Source organism: Rhinoraja longicauda, chromosome 21 (assembly GCF_053455715.1).
Source record: "Rhinoraja longicauda isolate Sanriku21f chromosome 21, sRhiLon1.1, whole genome shotgun sequence".
NCBI lineage: Eukaryota > Metazoa > Chordata > Chondrichthyes > Rajiformes > Arhynchobatidae > Rhinoraja > Rhinoraja longicauda.
The window spans coordinates 18,132,061-18,146,538 of record NC_135973.1 but is presented as its reverse complement, the minus strand read 5'-3'; the positions used below and the strand labels follow the sequence as shown (position 1 = coordinate 18,146,538).

At 44.4% G+C, this 14,478-nt stretch overlaps 1 protein-coding gene across 2 annotated transcripts in view; it reads right to left on the bottom strand.

Annotated features, from left to right (window-relative positions):
• The window catches only part of LOC144603983 (protein kinase C beta type), a 131,621-nt gene that overhangs the window by 44,097 nt on the left and 73,046 nt on the right, over window positions 1-14,478 (bottom strand). For both annotated transcript variants that reach the window (XM_078417914.1, XM_078417913.1), the window contains exon 4: window positions 1,382-1,493. In XM_078417914.1, the coding sequence (XP_078274040.1) occupies window positions 1,382-1,493 (112 nt within the window). The remainder of the gene's footprint in view (window positions 1-1,381; window positions 1,494-14,478) is intronic.

The window sequence follows — 14,478 nt, the reverse complement described above, 5'->3', positions numbered from 1 at the left end:
GTGTACAGTGAGGAAGGCTGTAAAGTACACAGCAGCATTTAGATTAGTTACAGATATGGATGGAAAAATGGCAGATGGAGTTTAATCCAACCAAGTGTGAGGTTTTGTATTTTAGGAGGTTGAGTGTAAGGGGAAAGTATACAGTTAATGGTAAGACCCTTAACAGCATTGATGTACAAAGGAATCTTAAGGTCCAAGTCCATAGCTCTGTGGAACGAGCAACACAAGTAGATGGATTGATAAAAAAGGCATATGGCATGCTTGCCTTCATCACCCAAAGCATAAAGTATAAAACACAGGAAGGCATATAGCAGCTTTATAAAAGTTTGGTTGGACTGCATTTGGAGTATTATGTCCAGTTCTGGTTGCCTCGTTACAAGGAGAATGTGGATATGTTGGAGAGGATGCAGAAGGGGTTTATCAGAATATTGCCTGAATTAGAGGGTATTAACGCTAAAGAGAGATTGACAAACTTGGGTTGTTTTCGCTGAAGTGTCAGACATTATGTGGAGACATGATGGAAGCATACAAAATTATGAGTGGCATAGAAAGTGTAGGCACACAGAACTTTTTTCCTTGAGTGGAAAAGCCAAACACTAGAAGACATAACTTTAAAGTGAGAGGGGGAATGTTTAGAGGTGTGAGGCTAATATTTTACACAGTGTGTGGTGGGTGCCTGGAACCTGCTCACAGATGTGGTAGTGGAAGCAGATATGATTGTGGCATTTAAGAGGCTTGAAGATATGCACATGGATATGCAGGGAATGGAGGGAATATGGATCAGGTGCAGGTGGAGCAGATTAATTTGGCATCGAGTTTAATGCAGACATTGTGTGCCAAAGGGCCTGTCCCTGTGATTTACTGTTCTATGACACATCCACCCCAATCCATGACACCAGCAATGATATACCCACCCACATTTGCTGAGCTTTAACAGAGGACTGGGAGGTCAGATGGGAGAATGATGGTTCTGACCGTCTGCGTGTATTGGTGCATTTCCTCCTTTCATTTCAGTTTTCCTGCAGCTGTAGTTTTTTCCGATTTACATTTGTTTAAAAATGTGTCTGTGAAGATGTCAGATTATTGGCAAAATCCTGACAATGTTTGGGGAACAACGCCTTTCACTCATGGTCTGATCCCCCTGACCTTTCCTCTGGAGTGTCATTGTCCTGTATGAGCGGTTCAAGATGAATGATCATCACCACATTTCACAGGCAACCAGGAGTAGGCAATAATCACAGTCATCTCTGTGACACCCCTGAATCAAGATCAGCAGGTCTCCTCTGGAAATCTACCTCGTGATGCTTCATCTGACTGCACCACAGTAAAGCCCTTCTCGTGACAGGCAAAGGACGTTACGCTCGGAGGTTGCGATACTTACAATCGCATCTCATCCCCTGGTGGATGAGGCCATATAGCAGAGAGCCGCAGTGATCGCAGAACGTTGGGCTGGAGTACGTGTGAACCTTGAATCCATGCTTGTTCCGGGGATCCTGAAATAAAGAACATTCAGGAATCTGGTTACAAATGGGCAGGAAGCAACACAGGGATAACGCTGGGGAAGGAATCCGCCCTGTTCACCAACTTCACTTGAACCCCATTCAGCTCATTGTGCCGCCTCTGACCACAGCAGCCATCACTGTGGGGAACGGAGAGCGACAGGCTGTTCATCATGGACAGTCAGATAGCTGCTTGTGTCAGCTACTACGCAGGAGACGTGGCAACGAAAGGGATGTGGTGATGAAGGAGAAGAGGAAGGGGTACACAGACAGATACCATTACATTTTGAGGGCACAGGGAGGGTGTGATCATGTGAGTCTGATTGTGTGGGGATGTGTGATTCTGTGTGTGTGTGAGGTTGTGTGACTGATTGCGTCTGTGATTTATATGTGTGTGTGTGTGCATTTGTGTTTGTGTGAGCGTTTGTGTGAGCGTTTGTGTGAGTGTTTGTGTGAGCATTTGTGTGAGCGTTTGTGTGAGTGTTTGTGTGAGCGTTTTTGTGAGTGTTTGTGTGTGCGTTTGTGTGAGTGTTTGTGTGAGCGTTTGTGTGAGTGTTTGTGTGAGCGTTTGTGTGAGTGTTTGTGTGTGCGTTTGTGTGAGCGTTTGTGTGAGCGTTTGTGTGAGCGTTTGTGTGAGCGTTTGTGTGAGTGTGTGGTCTGTTTATCATTTCATTGAAACACTTGTCACTGATCCTCAGAGTAATGACCTTTCGGTTAAACAGTTTTCCTTGTGAATCTGACATTTAAATTGTGGTTTCATTCCTTCAGAACTCTAGTGCCAATCTGCTCTGTGACTATTAAAAGCCCTCTCGAAACTCCCTGAACCACGGGTCCAACAGACTGAGTGACTCTCAGATTTGTTATTTGGCAGAGTGTATTTAATCAGCCTTACACATATGCTCCGTATCATCACAGGCACAAGCAAGTCTAGACCCAGGGGCAGCTTTCACTGGAGATTGCCTACGGTCCCTCACATTTTCCAGCCTAGCTTCTGGATATAAAGAACATGCTCAGGGCTACACGTCCAAACTGCAGGAACTAAACTGAGACTAAGACAGCAAAATACTGTATTTCAAAAATGCTGCAAATTTTCAGCAGGTAAGGTCAGATGTGCAAGGAGGAAAGGTTAACCTATCAGGTTAATGAGTATCCAACAGAGTGAGTCACAGTCCTAGTGAGAGGGAGAGTTTCTGACGGGTGTTTGATGAAGTGGAAAAAATCAAGGCTTTAAATATCAATGGGTGAGCAACCCACTGGTATAAACACTGAATGCTCCAGTTTCAAGCAACCTTTATCCATCCACCCCCCCCACCACCCACCCCCCCCCCCCCCCACCACCACCACCACCACCAATTTTTGAATTTTCTCCATATTAAAAAAATAGTCTATGGTGTATTCCATGTCCCACTTGCCAATCTGTCCAAGTCCTTTTGCAAACTTCCTGGTTCCTCAACACTACCAGCCCCTCCATCTATCTTTGCATCATCAAAAAACTTGGCCACAAAGCCATCAATTCCATGATGCACATCATTAACATAACTTGAAAAGGAGCAGACACAACCTCAACCCATACTCAACACCACCAGCCAATCTTCTATCCATGCTAGTTCCTCATGTCTAATACCATGGGATTCTATTTCGTTTCGCTGCCTCACGTGTGGCACCTTATCAAAGCCCTTCTGAAAATCCAAGTAAATACCATTCATTGACTCTCATTGGTCTATGTTGCTGATTACTTCCTCAAAGAATTCCAACAGATTTGTCAGGCAAAATCTCCCCTTAACAAAACCATGCTGACTGGCCTATTTTAACATGTACCCCAAAGCCTCATCCTTAATAATGCACTCCAAGATCACTGATTCAGTGATCTTACCAACCACTGAAGACAGACTGACTGATCTATAATTTCCTTTCTTTTGACTTGCTACCTTCTTAAACAGTGGAGTTACATTTGCGATTTTCCAGTTCCCTGGACCCAGTTCTGACTCTCGTGATGTGTGAGAGGTCACTACTAATGCCTCCACAATTTCTGCAGGCTTTATTCCTTGGAGCGCAGGAGGATGAAGGGGATGTACAAAATCATGAGAGGAATAGATTGGGTTAAACTTTTACCGTAAAAGCATAGTCTCTTGGCCAAAGTCGGGGAATCGAGAACCAGAGGACATAGGTTTAAGGTGAGGGGGAAAGATTTAATGGGAACCTCAGGCGTAACTTTATTTTACTCAAAAGGTGGTGAGTGCATGGAACAAACTGCTGGAGGAGGTAGTTGAGGCAGGCACTACCACAACGTTTAAGAAACATTTACCTGTCTAAATGGGATAGGGTAGGTTGAGAGGGATATGGGCCAAAAGTAGACAGGTGGGACGTGTAGATAGGATATGTTGGTTGGTGTGGGTAAGTTGGGCCGAAGGCCTATTTCCACGCTGTATAACTCAATGGCTCATATACTGGGGGATAATGTTTAGACTAAGGGGAAAAAGATTTGGAGGAAGAATCTATCATCCCAGAGGGTGGTTGGAATTTGGAATACAATATCTGAGAGCGGGTGGAGGCAGAGACTCTCACAACAATTAAGAAACATCTAGATGAGCACCTGGATCACTAAGGCAGAGAAGGCTCCAGACCAAATGCTGGAGCATGGGATTAGTACGGATGGATACTTGATAGTCAGAGTATGGTGGGTTTCTTTTTTGTGGTACACTGATAGACAATCATGTACATTCAAATTGCAAGCACATTGAACCATATCTTTGCCCCAGAGTGATCACAGCTAATACCTTCATCCAAACACCACAGACAAATGCACACCATTGGAAGTGTTCAATACTATTACAGGAACACCTCCGGATTGGATTTGAGAATTATTTTCAGCTTCGCATTGAAAAGAAAGGGAATTATTGCTCAACAATCACAGACTGTAAGACTGACTCACTGAGTTACTCCAACTCTTTGTGCCTCTTTTTGTAAGCCAGCATCACCAGTTCCTTGTATCTCCAAAGATTGTCACCAATTGTTGATACTTATTGTGTGGTTTAGAAAATTCAGCTGTTAATGTTTATTTTGCAGGGACCAGCTCAAGGACAAGTCCCACCTCCCACACGCCCGCACTGCATCCCCCCCAGCACCCATGAGGTGCGGAACCAGATGGTGAAAAGCACGCAGCATAACTTCAAGATGTCGACAAGCCAGACTGAAAATTTCACGGATTTAGAAATGGCAGAGGGAGGGGAATTTATGAAGAAGCAGTGATTTGCCACAAGTCAGCAACCTGATGCCATCATTGAGCTGTGAGATGATATGAACAAACTGGGCTTTTCAAAAACCAGAGATACAGGAGCAAAGACATATATATGCCTACACTCACAATTGGTGGTAGAAAGAGTTAGCAGTTTCAAATTCCTTGGTATTAACATCCAGGATAACCTGCCCTGGGCTTAGCATTTGTACTTTCACAGACGCACTTTAGAAAATATCCTGGTTGTATCATAGCCTGGTTCGGCAATTTCACTGCACAAGAATTCAAGCCCATCATGCGCATAGTTCTCCCCACCATCAAAAAGCATCTACATGAGATACTGCTTGAAGATGGTGGCATATATCATCAAGGATCTTCACCATCCGGGCCAGGCCCTCTTCCCTCTGCTACTGTCGGCACTGGCACCCAAAGTCCTATTCCACTAGGTTCAGGAACAACTCCCTTCCTGAATGTTCTTGAACCCACCTGCACAAACCTATTCTGCTTAGTAGATTACAACCAATTGTTATGAACATTGAATTCTTCAGTTTTAAATAATGCCCTCCCTTCCCCTCTCTCTTTCTTGTGCCTCCCTCTCCCCCACACCTCATACATTTCTACGACTCTCCCACCCCTCTAAGGATGCCACACCCTCAATCCCTCCCTCTGGCTTAACATTTCACTCCTCTTTCCTCCTTACCTTACTCCCTTTTGCCTCACTTTCATCTCTAGCCTGAGTCACTTGCTCCACCCACCTGCCTATCAAGCCCCAACAGCTGGTAGATCCAAGTGAGGTTAGAGTCATAGAGTCAGAGTCACACAACACAAAACAGGTCCGATGGCCCAACACCCTCATACCGACCAAGATGCCCATCTACACTTGTCCCACCTGCACGTGTTTGGCCCATATCCCACTAATGATGGAATCTGATAGAAAAGGAAGCTGAAGCATGGAACAAATAACGGAGGAAGGATGGGCAGATGAGGGAGGAAGGGGCCGAGTGGGGAGAGGGGAATTTGGGTAGAGTGTGAGGACGATGTACAGAGAAGTGGGTGGTAGTATGAGGGCTGTGTAAAAGGTCCTGGGCAATTCACAATGAGAGAGGGAGGGACAAAGGAGTGTGGGTCTCCTGAAATTGGAGAATTCGATGCTCATGGAATGTTGTCAGCTTGCAGACCACCTAGGTAGCATGTGAGTGGTTGTTCTTCAATAGTTCCCCCTGGGTCCCTGTAGCATCTGCAGGAGTTCTCACTGAAGTCTGTTTCATAGCCAACTTTCCATCAATCATTTATGGAACCAGGCCCTTCAGCCCACCAAGTCCACACCGACTATTGATCATCAGCTCCCTACGCACTAGGGATAATTAACAGAGCCCGATTAACCACCAAATCCACAGATCTTTGGTATATGGGAGGAAACCAGAGTACCCACAGGAAACCCACTCGGACACAGGGAGAAGTGACAGGGAGAAGGCCTTCATCAGTCAGAGTAGTGAGTACAGCTTTGGGAGGTCAGGTTGCAGTTATGTAAGATGTTAGTGAGGCCGTATTTAGAGTATTGTGTTCAGTTCTGGGAACCATGTTATAGGAAAGACGTTGTTAAACTGTAAAGGTGCGGAGAAGATTTACAAGGATGTTGACAGGACTTTCACAGAAGGAAAAAAAAGTAGACAGTGATGCCACTGTGCCACCCTCAAGCGAGGACAAAACTGGATTGTTTTCTCTTGGAGCATCGGATGTTAAGGGGAGACCTGATAGAAGCATACAAAATTACATGAGGAGTAGTATAGACAATCAGAATCTTTTTCCAGGGTTGTGATGTCAAAGACTAAAGGGCAGAGCTTTCTGCTAAAATGGGGGAAATTTAAATGAAGTGTAAAGGGCTAGTTTTTTTGATACAGAGAGTGCTGGGTGTCTGGAATGTTCCACCAGGGCTGCTGAAGGAAGCAGATATGCAAAGTGTTCCACCAGGGGTGGTAGAGGAAGCAGATGTGATAGTGGTGTTTGAGGTTTTTAGATAAGCACATGAACATACAGGGAATGTAGCGATAAGGATCACGTACAGGCAGAGGAGATTAACTTGGTATCACTTTCCGAGTAAACATTGTGAGCTGAAGGGTCTGTTCCAGTACTGTACTGTTCTATGTCTATGTCACTGTGCAGTGATACATTAAGCAGGGGTGGAACTGTTCACTGTGAGTCGTTCCACTAATATAGGGGAAGGAACAGGTCACTCTGTTCCAAATCAAAAGCGATGTACTGATCACAGAGAAGACCATACCTGAGCAGATCTGGTATATTGTCTTCACACTTTGCAAAGGGCTTCAGTGACTCCAAATTCCTTGGCGTTAATATTACCAAACATCTGTCGTGGACCATCCACATTGAAGTGACAGCCAGGAAGGCACACTAACGCCTCTACTTCCTCAGGAGCCAGAGGAAATTCAGCATTTCTCGAGTGACTTTTACAAACGTCTACAGATGCAACATTGTAAACATATTGTCAGGTTGCATCACAGCTTGTTCTGGGAGCAGCTCTGCCCAAGACCGCTAGAAATTGCAGAGAGTCATAGATGTAGCCCAGGCCTTCGTAAGGACCAGACTTCTCACCACTGACTTTATCAATACTTCATGCTGCCTCAGAAAAAGTCATTTCCATCCTGCACTCAAATTCACTTGGACCATCTCCGACATCTCCCCACAATTTCTTGATCTCACCGTCTCCATCACAGGAAATAGACTATCGACAGACATCTATTATAAACCTACCTGCCCATCAACATTTGTGGGTCGAGACACTGCATCATGACTGAGTGTGGAGAGGGCAAGTGGCTGGTAGAAAGAAGTGAGGGAGAGGGCTGAGTTGGAGGCTGCTGATGACTGGTGGAACCATCAGGTGGGCCCTATTTTACTGCACGGTTCTGGATGAGCACACTCCGAATACATTCTGCCCAGTTTCATGACAGTTTCAGGGATGTGCCTGGCTGTCAGTGTTATTGACAGCATGTCTAGTGCAGCACAGGGTGCAATCCCATTGCCAGGCTTCCTTGAAGCTTTCAACCCATCTCTCGGCGCTCACAGCCTGCAATTCAAAAGCAGAGTCTGTATGCAGCGTGGGTGTGTGATAAGTGGAGCGGCGGTGGAAGATCAGGAAGGAGCGTGGGTAAACAGTGTGCTTCCAGCTCAGATTGTGTGCTGCAAGCTGTACTTTAAATATTGCATGAAGCTCTTGGTTCTGCTCCAGCTCTGGGCTGTGGGAGTCTTTGATAATCAGCCTGAGAAACCTGCTGTCATCTCTTTAATGAGGGAACATTTGCAGTGTTTGAGAGGAAGGACGGATGCAGCATAATGACAGCTCCTTTCTACTTAACAAATTCACTGAGGATCCTGAGAATTTCTGTTTCTTTTGGAAGAATTGTGGAGGGAGATGGTGATACTTTAACCATCAGAGGCAGGGTTATTCCTCTACCGGCATCTATGCTGATGCTTATACAAGTTCTTGCTCATTGTGTTTGAGTCCTTTTCTGTGACAGTCTCTCCTGTTGTCTGTATAAGATTTCCACCATAATCGGTCTTTCACATCTCCTAAGCCATAACCTCTAGCATGCGGCAGCACAGGAGTCACTGCCAGTGTCCGTCCAAAACTCCTCCCCCAGCGTTCAAGTCAAAAGATGTCAATAGTCCTCTGAGTCAAAATCTTGGACGACTTCAACCAACTTTTGGTACCTTCCCCAGAATGACCGCAGTGTAGTGCTTGAAGATAGCTCACCAAGTCAAGGATAGTGTTAAAGCCAAGGAAGAGGCATATAATTAAGGATAGGTAATAAATTTGGTGCCCACACTATGTTAAATGAATAAAAGTGAATAAATAAATGGCACAGACATGGAATCAGTCAGTGCGATGGCGCCATCAAGAACCCACGTGCCACTCTCTCGCTGCACCAGCTTCTGTTTCAACTTTTAATTTTCTTTGGTCGATCTCGACACTGTCCCAAGCTCTCTTTTCATTCGGCCATTCCTAACTGAAGCAACTCTTGTACTCTCCACGAATGGTGACTATTTTTAATACCTGCAAACTGCTGCTGCTCATCACAGACATACGAACCAGCAGTGAAAAGCAATTATCCTGCAGTTTCACAGAATCACACACAGGACAATACTAATTTTAAACCTGCATCTGCATCTCCCTCTCCCCAGTTTTTCTTTTTTAAGCTCATGAAATCATTATGTTACAACAGCACCTATCTTAATCAGTGTGCATTCTCTGCCAATGTCGCAATGTTAATTGGTCGAAGTAACCGAAATGAACAAAGTTCAGTTTCATCAGAAGCCTCACTGTTTCAGCTGCCGGCAACACTGGGGCAAAATTATCTTGTATCCATGATGGACAAGGCCCTGTTTACGTTCCTGCCTGGGTGAGCGAGATCCACACCCTCCAGAGGAACACTCTGCCATCACACGTTACCCCAAATGTTCACAATGTGAGGCAGGAGACACAGGGTGAATGTACTTTCTGCACAGACTCTTCACAAAACACCTCTGCTCAGTCCACAGTACTTCTGCCCAGTTGCCACCAACTCATCCTTTGCTTTCTTTGGCCTCAAATACTGTTCAGTGTCACCTCATCTTTATGACATTTGGAGGAATATAACACAGAAACAGGTCCTTTGGCCCAACTCATCTATGAATTGTGTTTAAATCTCCGTTCACTCTTCCACACTCCAGCAGATGCAAGGCTAGCCTATCCAACCATTCCTCATGGGGCAACATCCCATTCCAGGTAACTGCTCACAGAACCTTATTCCAACAGCTTTCACGCATTAATATCTTTGCTAATAAAGAGACCGGTGCTGTGCAGTCTACATATAGATTGGGCCAACCAAATTGGTAACAGAGCTGAGGAGGAGGATTTCCTGGAATGTACATGGGATGGTTTTTTAAATCAATATGTAGAGGAACCGACTAGAAGGCAGGCCATCCTAGACTGGGTATTGTGTAATGAGGAAGGATAAGTTAGCGATCTTGTTGTGCAAGGCCCCTTGGGCAACAGTGACCATAATATGGTGGAATTCTGCATTAGGATGGTGAGTGACACGGTTAATTCAGAGACGGGTCCTGAACTTGAATAGAAGAGACTTTGAAGAGATGAGATGGGAATTGGCTAGGATAGACTGGCAAATTATACTTAAAGGGTTGACAGTAGAGATGCAATGATGAAGCTTTAAAGACCGCATGGATGAACTTCAGAAATAGTTCATCCCTGTCTGGCGAAAAAATAAAACTGGGAAGGTGCTCAACTGTGGCTGACGAGCGAAGTGAAGCCAAGGTAGAGGAATATACATTGGCCTGAAGAAGCGGCAAACCAGAGGACTGGGAGAAATTTAGAACTCAACAGAAGACAAAGGGGTTAATTAAGAGGGGGGAAAAGAGCATGAAAGAAAGCTTGCGTGAATATAAAAACTGACTGTAAAAGTTTCTATAGGTATGTAAAAAGGAAAAGATTAGTGAAGACGAATGTAGGTCCCTTACAGTCAGAAACTGGTGAATTTATAATGGGAAACAAGGAAATGGCAGAACAGTTAAACGAGTACTTTGGTTCTGTCTTCACTAAGGAAGACACAAACAATCTCCCGGAAATACTAGGGGACAGAGGATCTAGTGGGAGGGAGGAACTGAAGGGAATCTACATTAGTCAGAAAATGGTGTTAGGTAAACTGTTGGGAATGAAGGCAGATAAATCCCCAGGGCCTAATGGTCTACATCCCAGAGTACTCAAGGAGGTGGCCCTAGAAATCGTGGATGCAGTGGTGATCATTTTCCAATGTTCTCTTGACTTTGGATCAGTTCCTGTGGACTGGAGGGTAGCCAATGTAACTCCACTTTTTAAGAAAGGAGGGGGAGAGAAAACGGGAAATTATAGGCCAGTTAGCCTTACATCGGTAGTGGGCAAGATGCTGGAGGAGATTATTAAAGATGTTATAGCAACATTTGGAAAGCAGTAACATGATCGGTCAAAGTCAGCATGGATTTATGAAGGGGAAATCATGCTTGACTAATCTTCTGGAATTTTTTGAGGATGTAACAGGTAGAATGAATAAGGGAGAGCCAGTGGATGTGGTGTATCTGGACTTTCAAAAAGCCTTTGACAAGATCCCACACAAGTGTGCAAGATTAGAGCACATGGTATTAGGGGTAGAGTATTGACATGGATAGAGAACTGGTTGGCAGACAGAAAGCAAAGAGTAGGAATTTACGGGTCCTTTTCAGAATGGCAGGCAGTGATTAGTATGGTGCCGCAGGGCTCGGTGCTGGGACTCCAGTGGTTTACAATATATATTAACGATTTAGACAAGGGAATTAAATGTAACATCTCTATGTTTGCGGATGACACAGCTGGTGGCAGTATGAGCTGTGAGGAGGATGCTATGAGGCTGCAGGGTGACTTGGATAGGTTGGGTGAGTGGGCAGAAGCATGGCAGATGCAGTTTAATGTGGATAAATGTGAGGTTATCCACTTTGGTGGCAAGAACAGGAAGGCAGATTACTATCGGAATGGTTTCAGATTAGGAAAAGGGGAGGTGCAATGAAACCTGCGTGTGCTTGTACATCAGTCACTGAAAGTAAGCATGCAGGCAGTGAAGAAAGCCAATGGCATGTTAGCCTTCATTGCGAGAGTATTTGAGTTGAGGAGCAAGGAGGTCCGATTGCAGTTGTACAGGGCCCTGGTGAGACCGCACCTGGAGTATTGTGTGCAATTTTGGTCTCTTAATATGAGGAAGGACATTATTGCTATTGAGGGTGTGCAGCGTAGGTTCACCAGGTTAATACCCGGGATGGCGGAACTGACATATAATGAAAGAATGGTTTAACTGGGCTTGTATTCACTGGAATTTAGAATGAGAGGGGATCTTATAGAAACATATAAAATTCTTAGAGGATTGGACAGGGTAGATGCAGGAAAAATGTTCACAATGTTGGGGGAGTCCAGAACCAGGGGTCACAGTTTAAGAATAAGGGGGAGGCCATTTAGGACTGAGATGAGGAAAAACTTTTTCACCCAGAGAGTTGAGAGTCTGTGGAATTCTCTGCCACAGAAGGCAGTGGAGGCCAATTCTCTGGATGTTTTCAAGAGAGAGTTAGATTTAGCTCTTAGGACTAAGGGAATCGAGGGATATGGGGAAAAAGCCGGAACAGGGTACTGATTTTGGATGATCAGCCATGATCATATTGAATGGCGGTGCTGGCTCAAAGGGCCGAATGGCCTACTCCTGCACCTATTTTCTATGTTTCTATGTTACTCCAAATGCAGTCTCACAAACTCAGAGTAACCTCTCTTCTCTTGATTTCAGTTCCCCAGCAATAAATTACATTCCATTCGGTTACCTAACTACTTTCTGTACAGCCATATCAGCCTTCTGGATATTACACATGTCGACTCTCTTGCAATATATTGTTGGCGAAAGTCAAATGTTTTTTTAGAATTTATGGCAAATTGTTGACATTGTTGGGAAATTGGATGAACTGTAAGAGTGAGAGAATAGAGACAGATTGTGGCTCAGATGATGAATGATTCTTTAACATAAGAACATAACAGTGATCTGGGTAAGCAGTAAGAGAGAGAGAGAGAGAGAGAGAGAGAGAGAATGGAGACAGGATGCAGCTTGGATTCCTGGCACGGATCAAAGAATACGTACAGACTAAGGCTGTGAAGAGTGGCCCACCAGGTGGACCTGGAGTGTTGACCTAATAGAGACCAGTGCAGAGACAACGGGCCGAAGAGCCACCTTGTGCTGGAACCATCCTATGATTCTGTGACAGTGGCAGGAAACAGTTTAAGCAATTTAGATGGAAACAGGAAATTATAAAGAGTAATAGACTGAGTAATTCGGTAAATGATGAAAGTGATTTCAATGCACAGAACTGATCCAATCTGGACTGTTACCTCACAGAATACAGCGTTTACCCAACAGTGAAAAGCTACATACTGTGGTAATCCTCTGTGACTTGAGGATTTGTGGTATGTATAATCATTAAAGCATCACTGAGAGCTGCACAAAGTCATTGAAAAGCAAATGGATGCTGAACCTTCTATTTGGACCACAATGCAAGCGATTAAATTTCAAAGGATTCTGTCAAGGACTATAAGGATATATAAATCAAGGATTTAAGTATGAATCCTTCAAGTATGAAACTTTTTTTGTGCTCTTGTACAATGTTATTCTGCAGAATCTCGTTCAGTTCAGTTCAATTTATTGTCACGTGCACTGAGGCACAGTGAAAAGCAACAAAACCTTTTCACTGTAACTCAGTACATGAAAATAAACTAAACTAAACTGAACTAAAAGAGATTCTGCAGAATAACATTGTATAAGAACACAAAAAAATTGGGGCAGGAGTAGGACATCCCCATGAGCCTACCTCATCACTCAATGCAATCATGGGTGATCTAAACTGGTCTCAGCTCCTCTTCTGTTCGCCACTTACCATATCCCTCAATTCCTCAAAAGTAAACAAGTAAACACAGTTGTTTTCTCAACTCGTGTTTCTTGATGCAAATGTAAGTGATGCGGCTTTGTGTTATGGAAAATCATGATATGGGCTGCTTTCTTGGAACACATCACCCCTTAACGCAGGGCTGCCTGTAACCCAGGTTTTAGATATCTCCCACTCCGGGAAGTCAACATCATATCCCAAAGAATGATGCCCCAATTAGCTCAATTATTGTTAGATAATCCCTTCAACCAGGTATCAGACTCTGTCTGAACTGCCTCTGAGGCAAGCGTAGTCATATGAGTGTTCTCACGGTGCTCTCACCAATGTCCAGTCTGCCCTCTTGCTTAAAGGCCCCAGCCTTGAAGGCCAATGTTCCTTTTGGTCTCCTAATTACTTGTGTCATCTGCCTGTTCACTGGTGTATTTCCTACGGGTCAACAGACCAACCCCTGTGTGCACGATCTAAATAAGGGTCCTGACGTGAAATGTCATCTGTCCATTTCCCTCCGAGATGCAGCCAGTTACACAGAGTTCCTCCAGCAGATTGTTTCTTTTACATTTGAATAAATATTCTGCGTTCCAATCCTTTCATGTTCAATGTTGTATAAATAAATTGTTTATTTCAATCTCTTCAACATCTATAATTTATGACTGACCTGAATGAACAGCAATAAACTTTCCACGGAAAATAACTTCTAGAATTATAAAGTTGGACAATGGGTTGCTGGTTTCATGGGTACAACTGCGATACACAGCCTGGGAACAAACCGCACAGGTACTAGAATTAGTAAAGAAGGAGGAGTTGTAAGAACTGAGTGCCTGAGAGACCTGATACTTTCACACTGATACTACAACCACCTTTCACCGTGTTTGACAGGGAACATAGACGACTGTGTCACACCACATGTTGCGGCCAAGAGAGTAGAGTAATAACAGCATTGCAGGCAGTGATGCTGCTGTCAGCATAGTAACAGCATGAGTGATCATCTGAGCATCAAGAAGATTAATCAAAGGGAGCATCAGAGTCAAGCAGCGGAGAAACAAGAGTGTCGGAATGAAGATTGGATAGAGAGGGAGTGCTGAGTCAGCCAGAACTGGGTTAATGTGGATTCAAGAGAAGAGGTAAGATAAGCATGAACATAGAAAACAGGAGCAGAAGTAGGCCAGAAGGTCCCCCCCCATTCACTATGATCATGGCTGACCTACGCTGGCCTCAAATCTTCTTCTGTGGGCCAGTTTCCCATAACCCATT